The sequence below is a fragment of the Colius striatus genome, chromosome 5 (genome assembly GCF_028858725.1).
Source record: "Colius striatus isolate bColStr4 chromosome 5, bColStr4.1.hap1, whole genome shotgun sequence".
NCBI lineage: Eukaryota > Metazoa > Chordata > Aves > Coliiformes > Coliidae > Colius > Colius striatus.
The window spans coordinates 6,246,518-6,264,209 of NC_084763.1; the positions used below are offsets into that span (position 1 = coordinate 6,246,518).

Sequence of the window (17,692 nt, forward strand, 5' to 3'; positions counted from 1 at the left end):
TTTAGGAGTATAGTGTGTAAGTTCATGTAATCACACTTAAGATTTCTTGCAAATAACTGAAATTTTTATTAGCAGAACACAACGGTGATTTATGCACCAAGATCAAACAGTTGTCTGTTTAGGTGGGGTTTTTTACTAATCTTATCACTCTGTTCTTGGCTACTTTGTACAGAGCTTCTTTTGCCTACAAATGATGGGATGAAAGAACAAAGAGCAAGACTTGTCAAGTGAAGGGCAGGATACCTAATGAGATTCTTCAGTGTCTGGCTGAGGGGATGAAGCCTTTCCCTCAGCTTATCTTTTAATTTTTGAATTGCCTAATCCTGCAGATGAGTTTTCACTTGGGCTCTAAACAGGGGAAGTATTTTTTTTCTGTAGACAGAGAACAGTAGAGATCCAAAGTAACTAGCATGGATTTATTAGCACTCTAGCCTGAGAGGGGTTTGTCTTGGACCACTAAGCTGTTATCTCCTGCGGCCTTTATTTGTTGTTGCAGTGTTCTAGGTTTATAGACGTGCTTCTCAGCGCCTGTTTACCTTGAGTGACTGTTTTTCGACAAGAGTTTTGTACTCTAGCTTTGAACGGGGTTTTCTGCCACTCCCTCGCTGGGGAGGCACAATCCCTGCTGCAGCTTGCTTTACTCTGAGCCTTCCTCTGTCCTGTCAGTCTGCGTTTACCTTCTCCTCCTGCATCCTTTTTTAAAGAAGAAACAAAAATAAAGCCTCTGTATATAAATGAACACGGCACAAGCGCATTTTTCCTTCCCTCAGCTCCTCCGACCCCACTGCGGCCTGCCCTCCCCGCCCCGCTCGGCCCTGCGCAGGGGCGGCGCCGCGGCGGGACGCGCCCCGGAAGGCGGCGGCGGGCTCGGCCTGAGGCCCGGCGGCTCCCGGCGTGAGGGCGGGCGGCGGGCTCGGCCTGAGGCCCGGCGGCTCCCGGCGTGAGGGCGGGCGGCGGGCTCGGCGTGAGGCCTGCCGAGGCCCCGGCATGAGGGCGGGCGGCGGGGCGGCGGCAGCGGCCGCGGGGCTGCTGGGGGCGGCGGCGGCGGCCGCGGCGAAGCTGGCGCTGGGTGCGGGTCCGGGCGGGGAGGCGGCCGGAGGCTGGGTAAGGAAGGAGGAAATGAGGGAAGGGACCTCCTCCATGAGCTCCCGCGTCTTCTGCCTGTGGCCTTCCCCGGCAGGCGTTACTCAGCCGTGGGCGCTTCCCTGCTTGCTGCCGAGGGGGATGAAACGTGCAGGTGCAGTCAGCCCTTGAGGGAGCTGAGCCGTGCTGGAGAGTTGACTAACGCCTGGTGGGAATGTCAGTACTTGGCAAGCAGACCGAAACAAATCGGCTCGTTCAGCACGCATGGTGTGGGACTGCCCGAAACCAAACCCAGCTGACAGCACATCTGTAATGGTTTCATGTCTAGTTTACTTAAGCAAGATGTATCAAATGCTTGTTCTCAGTCCACTGTTTTCCTGGTAGCAGTGCTCTTGTCTCTGCATTCTGTTCACTGCTGACCAGAGCAGAGAGGTGGAGCGGTTAATGCTGCTCAGCCAATGTGCTGTTGGGTCTTCCTAGGGGATGATCCTTATCACAGCGTTTCTCAAGCCTCACCTGGCATGCTCTCTGTTGGGTCTTCTTAGGAGATGATCTTTATCTTGGTTGTGTTTCTCAAACCTTAATTGTGCTTAAGGTTATGTGGCACTGCTGGCCTTTCACCTCAAAAATAGTGTCCTTACTGAGAGAAGTGAGCTGTTCCCTCAGGCACGGCAGAAGAGGAGGTGTACACGAGACTGTGTGTGAGGTAGGACACACAAGAGTCCTACGTGTGCGATTGTGCTGAGGTAGGCAACACACGCATCTCAGAAACACGTTGGAGAGGCTTATTTAGGTATTGTGGTTGGGGCAGGGGTGGTTGTGGGTGTGCAAATACACGTTTGGACATGAAATCCAGAGGAAGTCCACAAAAGAAACTGGATCTGAGAAAAGCCCAGTCTTGCGTCAGGAAATAATGTAATTGTGTTAATGATAATATATAATAACCTACCTGTGTGGTTATTAGAGGTGGTTAAAATAGCAAAAACTCAGTAGTGCCAATTCTGTTGATTGTGGTGGGAATAATCAAAACATTTAAATCCTGCTACTTTTATCAGTCTCCTCCAAAAGTGGTTGTGCTCTGCACTGACTAAACAGAAGAGCGTGGAATAACCAAACATTGACAGCTTCTTTTCTGAGTATTATTCTTCTTTAGAGTTTAGAGAAATATTGCGTGTTCGTTGGGGGATTTTTTGGTAGAGTTGTTGGGTTGGGTTTCTTTTTTGAAGGAGTTATGATCAAGCATAGTGTCATTGAGGTGGAGCATTGCCAGCAGTTTGAGAGTGGTGATCCTTCCCTTCTATTCAGCACCGGTGAGGCCGCACCCAGAGTGCTGGATGCAGTTCTGGGCTCCCTAGTTACAAAAATAGAGATGGAGCTACTGGAGAGAGTCCAGCATGAGGATGATGAGGGACCAGAGCATCCCTTCTGTGAGGAAAAGGCTAAGGGAGCTGGGGCTATTCAGCTTGAAGAAGAGAGGGCTCAGGAGGATCTCATCAATGTATACCAATACCTGAAGGGAGGTCACACAGAGGATGGAGCCAGGTTCTTTCCAGGGGTGCCCCGTGACAGGGCCGGTGGTGATGGGCCCAAGCTGAAATATGGGTGGTTATTCCCTCTGAACATCAGGAAACGCTTTTTCACTGTGAGAGTGATTGGGCACTGGTTGCCCAGACAGGTTGTGGAGTCTGCCTCCTTGAGGAAATTCAGACCTTGTCTGGGCAACGGCCTGTAAGAGTGGCAAGGTTAGACCAGATGATCTGCAGAGGTACCTCCTGACCTCAGCCACGCTGTGATTCTTTTCTTCACAAATTGATTCCTTCAGTTACTTTAAGGTCCACTGTAAGTGGTAATTATTACCTGAATTAATCAATTTAGCTGCAAAACAACAAGTTTTATGTGAATGCCATAATCTTCCTAGTAGCTTGAATGGCATAGGCCCCTAGACACTTCAGTGTTTCAGAGCCCTGCCTTTGAATCCTGCACGCTCATTGCACAGGCCACAAGGCAACGAGAGTTTTGAGGAGCTTTGTGTTTGAGAAAGAGCTACAGACATGTAAAAGTAAGTATAAGAGAGCAGCTGTCACTTGTGCAGCATGGCAGGCGGCAGCCCGTGTTACATGTGGATTGATTCTTCAGAGGGGACGTGACTTAGGGCAGCAGGATGCTCCGCAGCACCGTGGAGATGCATTTCCTGGCCAGAAGGATGTGTTGTGATGGCTCAGCCTGAGGCTGGCCTTGACCCTTCCTGAGTCATTTCACCTGAACAAAAGCTTGCCTTTACTTTCCCCTCTCCCCTGCCAAACTTTGTCTGAAATTACTTCTGCCACTTTGGGAGTGATGCTGGATTATCCGAAAGGTACACTGAAATTAATCTTCAGAACGCAATCAGAACAGTAATCCTTGACTCATGGGGCTGGTTCGGCTGAGCCCTTCGCAGGGGAGAAATTTATACCTCCCTCCTTCCTTGTGGGGAACACCTGGGGATGTTCCTGTCTCAATGCCTGCATGCCAATGTGGTGACCACATCTCTGCCCAGGATGAAGAGGGACTCCATCTCGCTCTGGAAAACCTTCCTTCTGGGTATGAGCCACCTGCAGATCACACTGCAGTTGATGTCTCTGGCTTTGAAACAGAAGAGGAACCCATGGGTACAGGGTCACCTTTCAGGATAGCATAGCTGAAATGGTGGGCACCAGCTTTGCAGCAGACACTGATGCCCTCACAGGCTCATTCAAGTCAGGCAGGACCTCTGGAAGTCTCTAGTCCAATCCTTGCAACAGGTTGCTCATGACCTTCTCCAGCCAAGTTTTGACTACCTCCGAGGCTGGAGAGACCGTGACCTCACTTCAGTGTTTGATCACCTTTGTTTTTCCTTGTATCAGATGAAAATTTCACTTGTTAACAGAATTTACTTGCTGCCTCTTAACTATATCCCACGGCACCTCGAAGAGGAGCCTGGGCTCCTCTCTGCACCCCTGGGCAGATGATTGAGGACAGTAACAAGATGTCTTTTCTTTCCTTGAGGCATTTTTCCCCAGCAGTGTACTTTGCTAGGCTGTTTCTGGAGATAGACTGAATTTAAGTGAAACAGAGTATTGTTTTCCCCTCTCATCTCTTTACTCTCCCATCTGCCTGCCCACTAGAGGAGTGTGTGGAGCTCTCAGTAAATCTACTCTCCAGTGATCATGCAAAATACAACACGAAGCCACTCAGCTCGTGTTGTGCTCCCAGAGGGCCCTTTGCTGCAGCAGTAAGGTACGCCAGGTCATGGGAGCTGCTGAGGAGCAGCAGTTTGGGTGTCAGCCCAGCTTCACAACAGATGAGTTCTGGAGCACACTTAGCACCAGCCTGTACACCTTTGGGCTGAGTCTGATGCTTTCCGAAACATCTAGTGAGGGCTGACGGCAGGATGTGCCAAGGTCACACTCCATCCAGTGCTACTCCCTCACTTCTCTTTCCTGCTGTGATCTAATACATTCATCTTTGTGTCATACCATTCACCTTTAGAAGCCCACACCATTGAGTTTTTCTCCCAGAGCCTGTGAAGTGAAGGTCAGTGAGGAGACACTTGTGCTTTCTCCCTTCCCTCCTGCAGCTGCCGGTGCTGCTCCGCGTGGCCTGCGCGGGCTTGGCGTTGGCGTGCAATGCGGTGATGTGGACGGTCTTTGCCAAAGCCCTGCGACTCTCATCCTCCTCAGCAGCCGCCTCTGTGACCACAACAGCCTCCAGCTTCATCTGTTCGGTGAGTAGATGCCTTCCCCAGGCGCCAGAGCCCGGAGGAGCAGCACGGTGCTGTAGGGCTTGTAGCTCATTTCCTGGCGTGACCGGTGGCACTGGCCATGAGGGTTACAGGCAGAAGTTAAATGACTGCATCAGGTCTCAGCTATTCTGGCACAGCAGAGGCTGTAGGGCTTTTCTGAATGGTGCAGGAGGAAGGGTGCTGCTGCCCAGAGCAGTGCCTTGCAGCAGCTCTATGGTTTGCTGAGCTGTTCTAATAGCCAGTGAAAGCCAGACCCTGGGAGCATTGCTTTGTTTTGCTTTTCCTTTGCAACGCCTCACCTGTGACAAGCCAAAGCCACCCTAGCTGGGTGTGAAGATGCACCACCTCTAGTGACAGCAAGAGCATTTCTGACCCACAGGTGTTGTCCATTCACTTTTCACTCTCAGTGGCTGTCCACCTTGTTTCTGTGCTCCACCTCACAGCCAGCTCATGGTGATGGATAAGACTCAGGTCAGTGAGGCCGTGTTTTTCTTGACTGGAGTTGCCCAGTCGACTGGAGATTTGGTTCCTGCAAAGGTAGCACAGCACATGGCATCTGCCAAAATCCTGCTTTGGGACTGTGTTTCCAGGCTGGGTGGTAGAGTAGGTCACCTCTGCTATCACCCACAGCAGCTGTTTCTGTTGGTGGTCTCAGCAGAGGTTTCCTCCAGCAGGTTTTTCCAGGGCTAGCACTCCCAGCGGAAGTCCTTGCAGCTGTGGCAGTGCCAGGAGGCTTTGGGGTGGCTCAACTCAGTGAAGCTTTGTCTCTGTCTTTTCCTTCAGGCCATCCTGGGCAAGCTTCTATTTGGGGAGACTTGGACACTTCTGTGGTGGCTCGGCCTGGCCGTGACGCTCTGCGGCCTGGTGCTGCTGCACACAGCATCACCCCAGCCACTGTGGCCCCCGCTGGAGAACAAGGAGGATTGATGGCTGCCAGAGAGGCCGTGGTGCCCTACCACCCCTCACTGCTCTGCCTCCTGATGGCATTCCCAGTCCCTATCCAGCTTGGAGCACGCCTGCCATGGAGCTGCTAACCCCTGCTTGCCTCCTGACTTGCAGTCACACCGGTCACATCTTTCCTGATGGTTTGGCAGTGGTGTGGTGGCTGTGACAGCCTCAGGAGGAGCTGCTCCACTCTGAGTCAATATTGTGGAAATGAGGGCCAGAAGCTTATCAGACGCTCCTCCTCGTCACACTCCGTGGCTGCAGAGCTTTCCCAGTTCAGGGAAGGCTGAAAGTAACCATGGTGGCTGCAGAAGGTGCTTGTGCATTGGCACTTTTCCAGAAGAGGACCCATCCAGAAACAGAACAAGAATCAGAGGTAGAAACTGAAGGGAAGGCAGCTGATATTTCTGCTCAGCTGTTCCTGACTTTGCCTCTTGCAAGGGCCCCATGCCCACCGCTGCCTGCGAGGCTGTGGAGCCTTTCATTGATTGCTTCAGCTTCCCCTGCCAGAAACATACCCCTTTAACCTTACCATTTGTATCTGATGCCTGTAATTCCCACTCACGCCTTCCTGACTTCTTACTCACTGTAAGGTTGTGGCTCTTTTGGTTATTTTTTACAGCTCTGGATGATGCTGATTGCCATTCCTTCGATGTAATCTACCAGATCACTGGTACCCACACATCTGCTAGGTTTTGGGTCAGTAATTTCTCTGTGTTCAGGTGTGTGTGTCAGGATTCATCATTTCTAAGGCATTGACTTCTTTCCCCTTCCCACACATCTTGTTTCACTGGGCAGTTGGTTTTAGTGGCAGTCCTCATGGAGAAATGTAATGATGCTGATAAATGTATGCATCATGCTGGTGATATCACTTGTTTGCTCTGGGCTTGCCAGGTTGTCTCTGTCTTCTTGTAACCACTGAAAGTGAGTCACAGCTGTGGCATGTGCAGAGAACCCAGGGACGCATTTCTGTGAGCCTCCATATCAGAACCTGTCGGGTTTTATCGTGAGCAACACATCTGCAGGTGGAAATGCCACTGCAGTTGGCTTTGTGCCTTTTCTTCCTTTGTGTCAGCAAGATGAGAAGAGTTCCTAGAAGAGGCTGGGAGCTGTTTGCTCCAGGTCCCTTGCTTCAGGAGACCATCCTAGCTCATTGTTTCTGGCAGCTGTGTCTCGAGAGGGGAAAAGCCTTTGCCTCTCCTTTTGACATGCTCATAAGTCTTCCCCTCCAAAGAGGACAGCTGCATATGTGGTTTAAGGGTCTTTGCACATGAGTCTTTGCACCTGGGGAGCTCTTGGGGCAGCAGGAGGAGTGGAACATGTCTGTCAACCTGGGAAGCTTGGACTTGACAGTAACCCAGCATCCCTCATAGTCCTGCACAGATGATGCCCAGGAACTAGGCTTTTCTAAGTATTTCAAGTCTCCTTAGACCTTTGTACATGATGGAGGAATAATGAGGGCCACAAGGCTGATTTATTTGCCCTTGTGGTTGACTGTCAGCCAGCTGTAAGCCATGGTTGTCTTGGCACAAACAACAGGAGAAGGACCAGTCTCTCTCCTCTCTGGTTCATCAAGCTGCTGCCCCTCCTCCTAGCAAACCTTTTGGGTAGTTTTCTAATATGGACTATCTGAAAACTGACATTTCTTTATTAGAGTCATTACTGGAGGTCAGAGTCTAGGAGATGTTTGCAGAAAATGTGGGCAATGTTTTGCTTGGTGGTGCTCACTTTCCAGGCAGAAGAACATAAACTAGGGCTATAAATTGGCTGTCATAAGTACTTGAAGATGAGAACAGAGATGAGCTTTCCTCCAGTTCCTGAGGGAAGAAAAGATGGCCAAGCAGGCTGTGTTTATTGACAGAATCCCTGTTTGGCTTTTTTGGTTGTCAGCCTGGGGCCAAGGCCACAAGGAAGGCTGCAATCCTATGGGAAAACACTGCCCTGATCAGTGGGTCGTGTGTGGTCATCCAGAATGCAGCTGCAGGTTGTTCTCAGAAAAGGCTGCTGGCATCTCCAAAATAAAACACTCTCCAAAGCTCAATGACTGAAATTTCATATCTATTGTTATTTGAGACCATATGCACAGGAAAAAAGGTGGTGTGGGACTAATGAGTGAGCTTGAAGTGTGGGTAGTTCAAATGTGGTAGACCTTGTGGGGTGGCTGAAGATCATGGCTGAGTGCAAGACCTTGGGTTTAGCAGGGCAAGAGATGGGTTTGCCTGATGTGGGAACTACAGCAGCTTGCTTGCACAGAGTTTTTGCACACTTGACTTGACATCTTTTTAGAGAAGAGTCTTGGCTAGACATCCCAAACTCCAGCAAAGAGCACTTTTGTTTGCACATCTGCCAGGCCTTGGCTGTAATGAAGCTTTCCAGCACCTTCCCTTCGTTCTCAAACACAACCCTAGGTTTTCAGCATCGCTTTTTCATCAGTTTTTCCTCAAGCAGGGTTATCCCACGTCGTGCTTTAAAGAGCAGAAGCAGCAGGTATGTGGTTAACTGAGGCTCATGCAGGTTAAAGTGAGTGTTCTTGAATTAATGGTGGGAAGAGTTTGAAAAATCTCTTTTCTAAACATTCTAAGGCAAATAATACCTTGTATACCTTTACAGGGAACAAAGCCAAGGGAAATTATAGTTGCAGTTGAACCTTAAAGTGTGATTTGACTGGTTAGATAAGGAACTACACAAAGAACCTGAGAAATGCCATTGTCAAGGAGCCACTGAAACTCGGGAGGTTTGTACAGCATCTTGGTCACAGCACATATGAAAATATCTTGGAGGATGGTATATTTGCCTGTGGGGTAAGTAGTAGAAGTAGATGCAGTAAATAAGATGGGTCCATTGTTCTGCTGAGTTGAGTATACTTAAAATTTCCAAGGAACTGATTCAGTGCCCTGTGTTGACACTTCAGAGACTCTAAATATTGACCACGTTGCAAAAGTGTCTCACAGACACTTAATTCCACAAAGACATTACAAGCAGTGGAGTGTTTTCAGAGAAGGAAGTCCTGGTGACTCAAAACACCAGAAGCACCATTGGTGCCATGGTGCTCTGACCTTGGCTGTCACTGAAAAGCCATGAAGTTATGAATAAACAGGCACTAATCCTGACATGTGCTCTGTGTGCCTTCTGCAGAAGGGTAGCAGCCAGCCTTCCTTTTGGGAGTCTGAGAGCTGCAGAGGGGAGTTGCACAGGGTGGGCACTCATCCACAGCAAGCCTGAGGGAGCTCAAGACAGTGGTAAAAGCTTTCCCAGGAGAGCCAGGAGTTTGCCTCTGAAAGCCAAGTGCATGAGGTGGTGTGCCACGTCACCTTTTAAAGGAAAGGGTTCTGAAAATATGGTCCTGAGGAAGAAACAAAGTATTTTAGGGTGTAAAGCCAAACTTTCTGGCCGCTGGCAGCTGGGTTAGGTGTTTCAGTGACCTTTCTAAGGCAAGTCTGTTCCTAGACACTTAACACCAAAAACCAGGTCAGTGACTTTCCTGTAGGATCTGAAATGGAGTCCTGGGCTGTGGGCAGGGCGGAGGCTCTGAGGATCAGCCAGGGGCAGTCGGTCCTGGTAGTACCCTCAAGGCCCTGATGTAATCAATGGCTGTACCTGGGGTGTTGTTTCCAGCACTGGACCCCCCAGCTCAAGTAGGGTGTTGGGAAACAGGTCTGGCACAGAGATACCAAGATGGTAGGGGTCTGTGAGGTGAGGAGTGTAGGCTTGATAGCAGGGCTTAGACTGACTTGGTAGCAGCTGACAGGTGCTTGAAGAGGAGTTACAGAGGCAACAGAGTCAAGCTCCACTCCATAGAAATGGGCAGAACAAAAAGAGGCAGCAGGCACAGGTTATGTCTTGTGAGTTTCAAGCTGGCTGTCAGGGAAAAAAATGTCACCAGGAGGTCAGTTGCCAGAGAGTCAGCAGAGTCTCCACCCAGGGAAGATTCTGAGGCTCAACTAGGCAAGACCTCAGCTGACCCACTCTAGCCTTGGTGGCCATCAGGCCTGGGCAGGACTTCCTGTTGAACTTCCCATGACCTATGAACTGATTTTATGGGTAACGCCGTCTATAACAAACTGGTCTGCCCTTTTGCCTCCAGCTTTGTCAGTTCTCACATGGGTGCTGCTGGTAATGGAATGCTTTGTGCCTTTGAACCTTTCTGGTTGAGGAGACAGCCTGCTGCATGCAAAGCTCACAGTGGCTTCCAGGGCAGAGTAATGCTGACCAGCATGGGGTGAGCAAAGCACAGGCTCAGGCTTTGCAGTGCCCCATCCTGCAGCTCCACAGTAACCCATGTCCAGTGGCAGCACTTGGCACACACAGGGCACTTTTTGCCCTGCTAAGCAACCAACTAACCATTCTGTTCGCCCTCCAGGAAGGCGTTTTGGTTTCTGACTGTTTAATAACCCTCTTAGTTGTTTCCATTTTACCTCAGGCTTTAAGGAGACATGGCTGTGAATCGGTGCACTAACTGCCAAGACTTCCTAAGCAGCTCCCCAGGCTACTGCACACCCTAAAGTCCAGAGAGAATCACCGATTTGTGCCTGGGAAGCTCCTCGGTGGGACCTTTCCCACTCCCATTTTTGTGGAGGGAGATGATGCACACCCTGCTCAACCCTGCACGTGTCTAGCAGGGCACAGAGGCTCCACTGCACCCCGAGGGGATAAAGCCACAGCAACAGAAATATGTGGGAGGGAAGGGCTGAGAGGCAGTGAGTGAGGTGTGGCAGATGGTCCCACCAGTTTTTTGGGCTGGCATGTACGTTTTGAGCCCATCAGGCAATCTCACTTGGCTCAGAGGTCACCCTGAGCTGCGGTTTTATCTCACCTGTGGGAGCCAGGGCTGGGGCTTGGCCACCTCTTCCCCTCACATAAGTGGAGCCACTCTGTTTTTGGAGCGAGAGGTAAGAGCTGAACAACTCTGCTTGGCACTGTGACCTGTTCTGTTCTCTGTTTGTGTGCATGGTCTGAACATCAGCCAGGGCTGTAAACCTAATTGCTTTCAGTAAGCTGGGGAGAAATGAGCAGTGCCCCAGGGAAGGATGAGGCATTACAAATGTCTCCTGCTGCCGAGGGACTATTTCCTCATCCAGAGAGGAGATATTTCCTATGACTCCTTCCCTTCAGGACGCTCCTGTGTTAGGCAACTGACAGGCAGGGCTCTGCCAGGAACCAGTGCTGCACGAAAATGCTTGCTAAGATGAAATGCTGACCCTGGTGAGTTAGCTACTTGTCTGCCCACCAAGATGAGGGCATCCCGTGCTGCTGTGAGGAACAATGGCCTGGATGCTGCAAGGAGAGGTGAGGAGTGGCTGGCTGTGACTGGCTCCATTCCTTTTCAGGACAAATGGCCAGGGATCCCTGCCTCAGTCAGTCCCACCAAGGAGAACACTGCACGTGACGCCCGCGTGTCCAGGGGTGGGCCAAAGCCTTTGCACTCGCCATGCTTTGGGTCTGATCTCGTACAGCACATGGACAGGATCTCCAGTGCTGCACACCCTCCTGCTCCAGGGAGATGCTCCCTTCCCACCTCACAGCTGGCTGCTGGAGATGCAGCACGGCATAATCTCGCCTGTAGCCTATGGACATCCATATATAGTCACACACCCCCACACAGGCAGGTGGGAGAAGCTGTTGCACTCCCCCTGCAGAAAGAAACGTTACTTGGAGGCACTGGTGTGCAAGTTTCTGTTTTCTTACTCAGACAGGTGCAGTCAAACACATATCCTGTAGGTGGGAAGGTATTCTGTCAGTATTTCCCTTGTTCTCCAAAGCTGGTTTTAGTCCATGGATAAACTGTTTTATCCCTGGTTCAATATTTGTGCTGCTGATGTCCTTGCCCTTACCATTTCTTTTTTGCAGCCCTCTTGTGCTTTGTTTTTCCTTGTACCTTTCCATATTGTTTGCTTTAGGTGTAGTCTGTGGATATGTGTCCACACTGCAATCAGTCAATGTGGTCATACATGCACACTTGAAGCTGGTTCATGGGTCAGTGGCAGGAGGGTGGGTACAGCCCTGGAGTAACTGCACCCACCCCGCCGGGCCCTTGCCAAGCACGCACCGCAGCCTGCGGGACGGGCATCCTTCTTGAGTCTCCTGATGCGTTGGGACTAAGGTGTGAAGAGCAAGTTAGCAGGCTGGGACTGTTGAGTGTGTTAAAAGGAAGGTGGTGGTTTGTAAGGGGAGGGGTGTAGCTGGGAAGGCTGTGAGTTGCATGGAGAAAGTAAGCTGGGAGAGATGTTGTCTGTCTCCTCTACCACAAAGACAGGGTTCACAAGTGAAGCTAGCAAGCAGCAGCTTCAAAGCCAGAGGAGCTGCTTCTTCTACTCTGTGTCATTCAGCCAAGGAGCTTCTGCCCATGGCATGCAGCAGAGCCTGGCAGGTTCAAAAAGTGAGCAATTTTATCTAGAATGAAACACTGCTGTGTGGAAGATGTGACACAACTGAGGGCTTATTTTATCAATTGTTGCACAAATTCCTAGAAACATTTCACTGAAAAGCAGAAGTACATGAGCCTGTGTCTGAGCTGGGCACAGAGGAACATCACGAGGTTCAGCAAGGGCAAGGGCAAGGGCAGAGTCCTGCATCTGGGGAGGAACAACCCCCTGCACCAGGACAGGCTGGGGACTGACCTGCTGGAGAGCAGCTCTGCAGAGAGAGACTTGGGAGTGCTGGTTGATAATAAACTGAACCAATGGCAGCCTGGGATGCATCAAGAAGAGTGTGGGCAGCAGGGCAAGGGAGGTTCTGCTTCCCCTCTACTCTGCCCTGGTGAGGCCTCATCTGGAGTCCTGTGTCCAGTTCTGGGCTCCTCAGCTCAAGTGGGACAAGGAACTGCTGGAGAGAGTCCAGCACAGGGCCACCAAGATGATCAGGGGAATGGAACATCTTTCATACGAGGAAAGGCTGCGGGAACTGGGGTTGTTTAGTCTGGAGGAGACTGAGGGGGCATCTCATTAATACAAGTATTTAAAAGATGAGTGTCAAGAGAACAGGGGAACACTTTTTTCCTGCAGTATCCAGTGACAGGACAAGGGGTAATGGACAAAAGCTGGAACACAAAAAATTCCGTGTATACATTAGGAAAAACTTCTTTCCTGCTGAGGTGAGGGAGCCCTGGCACAGGCTGCCCAGGGAGGGTGTGGAGGCTCCTCTGGAGGTTTTCAAAACCCGCCTGGACACGTTCCTGTGTGACCTGATCTAGGTGGACCTGCTTTGGCAGAGAGTTGGACTGGATGATCTTCCAACCTCAGCTGTTCTGTGATTTAGACTGGTACAAAAGGTAATGGTTTCAGCACTGGAGCATGCTTATTTTGGTATTTCCAGTGTACCAGTTGTCCCAGAGTTAAGGCTCAAGCAGTCATCGTACTGAAATCCCAAGCTCAACCTTCACACGTCGTTGCTCCCTGTACCTAGGCTAGTTCTGCAATGTTGCCCGTTGCATCTCAGCTAGGGAAGGGCAAAGAGATATTGAAAAATAACCAATAAAAGACATTTTAACATGATAGCAGTTTGACTTGCTATTAAAGCAGCTCTGTACTTTTCCAAGATTACCTTATTTAAACCTCCATTTCATGTGATGACCCCAGGACTTCTCCTTCAGGGCAGCGAAAGTGCTACACAAGAGCATTTTGCCTTCGTAGCTGTAAGCCTACATCCAGTATGTGTATAATTATGGTCTGTGTTGTACCTCTGTCTCTGCCTTCCCCAGCAGCAGACTCCCTGGGTTGGGCACAGAGCGCTGTGGTTTTCATTCTTTCTGGAGGTATGTGCCTAAAGCTAGTCACCTACATGCTTAACTTTAGGTCCAAAAACACCCATTCACGGTTCAGTGAGAAGGAAACAAGAAGGTTTTGGTAGTAATTTTATTGCCATCAATCACCTCTCTGGTATTTGCCTGTGAGGAACTCATTGACAGGTATCTGGGGCCAGACCACTTGGAATCAGTGAAGGTCTCGGCTTGGCCATCTCGCATCAACCCCTGACCTCCGATCGCCTGCCACAAGTTGGTTCACGTGAGATGAGAGGAGAATTTGCCTGCTGGGAGCATGGGCTGCCCTTGGGGCGTAGCTGACGTGGCCCTGTCATGGCCCATGGTTGGTGTAGGTGAGTGAGAAGTGATGCCATCAACGCACCTGGCATGTCAGGAGCTTTCTGTGGCTGAGATACGTGTCCCTGCTCGGAAATTCCTGATGACTGTGGTAGAAGCTTAATGAAACCATGAGAGGATGACCAGTGTAGCAACTCAGATGGTGTCCAGCTCAAAAGGCGTGGGCCAAATCTTCTTCTCCTCACCATCTGTGCATTTTTTGTCTCTTTTTGTCCCCCACAAGGCTTCTCATTCCTTAGAGTTCCCTAGGCTGTGAATGAGAAGGACTCAGCCTGTACTCTGGTACCGTGGAAGCAGTCCTGCTGTGCCCAGTGGAAGGCACCTTCTTGCTGTGGTGCCCCTCAGGGCCCAGACACAGGCTGTGTGTGCGTGTACCTTGGCTGATGTGCTGCCCCTGGCACCTCTGACCAACCCCAGGGGCTGTCTGGGAGGGTGAGTTCAGCTTGCCAGAGTGCCAGGGGCGCTTTTGATCTGTGTCTTATTTTGACTATTACTCTGAGTCAGAAAAAAAGGAAAAGAAAAGACAAAACAAGCAGCTTGTAGTAGGTCTGGTCATTGCTATTGTTTAAGGCAGCTTCTCCATAACTAGACATGGAGTCAAAAGTGAATAAATGTGTAAAGTCCTTCCTACTTGGCATGGATGTCTGTGGACATGGCTCTGGAAGTTTGGCTTGTTCTTGCCTGTTTTGACACACAAGATAAACAAAACCTGAGACAAAGGGCAAGCTTGTAAATAGGGGAGCAGCCACTGGGGAATTCTGACTGTAGCTGTTTGCAGTTTCTTACCTTCTGATGCCAGCTAATGAGTTGACTTACCTTGTAGCGGATCGATGCAGATAAAGGCTGATAGCCTCTGGTGGCTGGTTTTGCAAGGTGGGAAGTGAGTCGCTGCACTTACTGGTAACAGGCTGGAGATTGCCTGTGGAAAAGATATAATCTCTTGCCTCTGGTTATTAGAAGAGTATACTTTTATGATTGAAGTCTGTTGTAACTGTTTGTGGGGGGAGAAAAAAAGAGAAGCAAAGGAGCTGGCATTTTTCATAGCAAGGAGGAGGAAGAAAGCCATGCAGCTGAACCACAGCCAGCCACTCTGACCAGCAAAGGCAAAAGGAGATTTGCCTGTAGGAAGGGCAGAGGTTGCCTGCTGACAGCATGAAGCAAGCTGAAACCATGTCTTTGAAAAATGCTCCTGCCATTTAAGTTGAAATCCACTTTCTCAGTCCTTGCCAACAGCTGTCTTGGAGAGTATTAGAGTTCAATGGCCTTTCCTGGCAGAGCAGGCTTGTACAAGCCAGGGGAGGAAGCTCTTGTGGGAGTGTGGTACCGTATGCCAAGGTTAGTGCCATTGAATTGAAATAGTACCAGTGCTTAGAGAAAGATAATGGAAGCAGGCAAGCCCAGTGGCTGCACAAAGTAAAAGGAGAACTGAAAGCTAGATGCTGTTTGCTGGCATTAACAAGAATTCCTGTAGATAGTAAAAGAAAGTCATCCAGTTTCCAAGATGCAGGAGGTTCGTGTCAGGACACAGCCTACTTCTACAATCATTCCTTGAATGCTGATGTTCAACAGCTGTTGAAATCAGCCTTTTGCAAAAGCTTATAGGAAATGAGCTGACTGTTCCCGGTGAATAGGTGCCCTGCCTCCACCTCTGACCCTCCAGCACACACCTAACAAGATTTTTTTTTCAGGAACAAAGTGTTACTGACACCAACCCATTCCTGTTTGCAAAAAACATCTGTAGGACCAGCATGTCAGCACAGTTGAAGCTGTCTCCAACCATGGAATGATACAGGTGTTACATATACGACAGGTTGAGGCTGGGTTAGAAAGCCACTGACTTCAGATGAAGTGGATTATTCTGTTGCTGCAATTAAGTGGCAAGCAGTAATAGGCATCAGAAACGTTCAGATCACTTGTCTTATTGCTTATGTCATGGTAGTGGCATTCCATGTAGGCTCTATCCCATGTTGTTTCTAAACAAGAGCGTGTTTCACCTTCCAGGAGGAAAGAACTGCAGAGCAAAAGCAACGCTGAAAGGTAAATTGGGGTTGTGGTGTGCTTTCAATAGCGAAATATGTAGTTGCCAGCACATTGTCTGATGCTGAATGGTGAGTGATGCTCTGTCTACTAAGAACACAGGTGCTCATGCAGATGCCCTGCGAGATTAGGGATGTGTACTGAACCTTGGGTGCCCTGTGGTGTGCCAGTCACGCTCTCAGGCAAGGACACCCAACATATGCCTGCTAGCAAGCTATGGCATGCTCAGAGGGTGGGATCTGCTAACTCAGCACCCAGCTTGCACCAACATCTCAGCACCAAACCAAACAGTCTTGCTAAAGGAAGCACTTAGCTACCTGCAGTGATGGAGCAAAGTTGGTGCCTTTGAAGGCTTCCACAGGGAGAGCTTGTTTAAGGAGATCCTACGTTTAGATGCACCAGCATCCAGTTCTGGGCTCCACAGCTTAAGAGGGACAGGGAAATGCTGGAGAGAGGCCAGCACAGGGCCACCAAGATGATCAGGGGACTGGAGCATCTTTCATACGAGGAAAGGCTGCAGGAGCTGGGGCTGTTTAGTCTGGAGGAGGCTGAGGGGGGATCTCATTCATATTTACAAGTACTTAACAGGTGGATGTCTGGAGGTTGAGACATCACTTTTCTCTATTGTATCTAGTGACAGGACAAGGGGTGGTGGGATGAAGCTGGAATACAAAAAGCTCCATTTAAACATGAGGAGAAACTCTTTCCCTGCTGAGGTGAGGGAGCCCTGGCACAGGCTGCCCAGGGAGGGTGTGGAGGCTCCTTCTCTGGACGTCTTCAAAAGCCACCTGGACATGTTGCTGTGTGACCTGCTCTGCTTTGGCAGGGGGCTTGGGCTGGATGATCTTTAGAGTTGCCTTCCAACCCCCACCATTCTGTGATTCTGTGACTCAGCTTTGTAGACTGAATCCCGCCTTCCTGGACCCCTGGGGCTGCTGCCATGAAGGGTGGCCTCAGGGGGCTGAGGCTGCTCCCACAGCCAGGACACCTCTTCACTTTGAGCTATATGGAGACCTGTTTGTAGCTCTTTCTGGCCACTGTGCCCATGTTGCTGTTGGCCTATGTGCCACCAGCTCTCTCCTCCATGGGGAAGGCTCATCTCTCCAGCTTTGGTCACACAGAGGTCCTCTCACCTCCTGGGTAGAGACCTTTGGTACAGCTGTCAGCAAAGAGCAGCTGGTAAATGGCTCCTGATCCACTGTATTTCTTGCTCCTCCTGGCCATGGCTCAATTCTCCTCTTTCCCATCTAGTGCTCCTCCTGGTCTGTCTCTCCTGACACCTGCCCTACCCCGTGGGATCCTTGAGCTTTCCAACCCACATGTCTAAACACTGGATTTTAGCCCACAGTGTCCAAGTGCTTCTGTCCCAAAAGTGATGACAAAAAACCCATTCATTTCAAAGGAAGTTAGTCTGGTCCTAATGGGGAGCTCTGTTTCCCTAAGGACCAAGTGTTTTTACGGGCTGTCTCATACAGCTAGCCCTCCAGCAGCCTGGATGTTGGAGCATAGGTGCATTCTTCTTACTCATCTTTGCCTGTGATTTTGCTGTTTGTCAGCAAAGGGTCTGTCCACTTGTCATGCGATTGTGCAAATTCCATGCAAGTGAGGATTTGAGTTTCGCTGTCTTTCAGGGTCTGACTATGTGCAGAGGGAGTTGGAGCCTCTCTCTGTCTCTTCTATTTTTTTTCTACGTGGGAACTTCCCTTCTCTAAACACCACCCCTTGGCAGTGAACTGGCTGACACCTCAGAGCAAGACACTGATAAAAAGGGC

The 17,692-nt window shown here is 50.1% G+C and overlaps 1 protein-coding gene across 1 annotated transcript; it reads left to right on the forward strand.

Moving 5' to 3' along the window:
* The first annotated feature begins 987 nt into the window (after positions 1-987).
* Positions 988-7,829, forward strand: TMEM42 (transmembrane protein 42). The gene is made up of 3 exons (XM_061996837.1): positions 988-1,104; positions 4,679-4,825; positions 5,627-7,829. Exons 1-3 carry the CDS (start codon positions 988-990, stop codon positions 5,768-5,770), a joined length of 408 nt encoding a protein of 135 aa, XP_061852821.1. The 3' UTR covers positions 5,771-7,829.
* Positions 7,830-17,692: the final 9,863 nt, after the last annotated feature.

Excerpts from the sequence above, each read along its gene's own strand:
- TMEM42 (XM_061996837.1), top strand. The coding sequence starts at position 988 with ATGAGGGCGGGCGGCGGGGCGGCGGCAGCGGCCGCGGGGCTGCTGGGG. Across the intron at positions 1,105-4,678 it reads GGGAGGCGGCCGGAGGCTGG|CTGCCGGTGCTGCTCCGCGT; the intron begins GTAAGGAAGGAG and ends TCCCTCCTGCAG. Across the intron at positions 4,826-5,626 it reads CCTCCAGCTTCATCTGTTCG|GCCATCCTGGGCAAGCTTCT; the intron begins GTGAGTAGATGC and ends CTTTTCCTTCAG.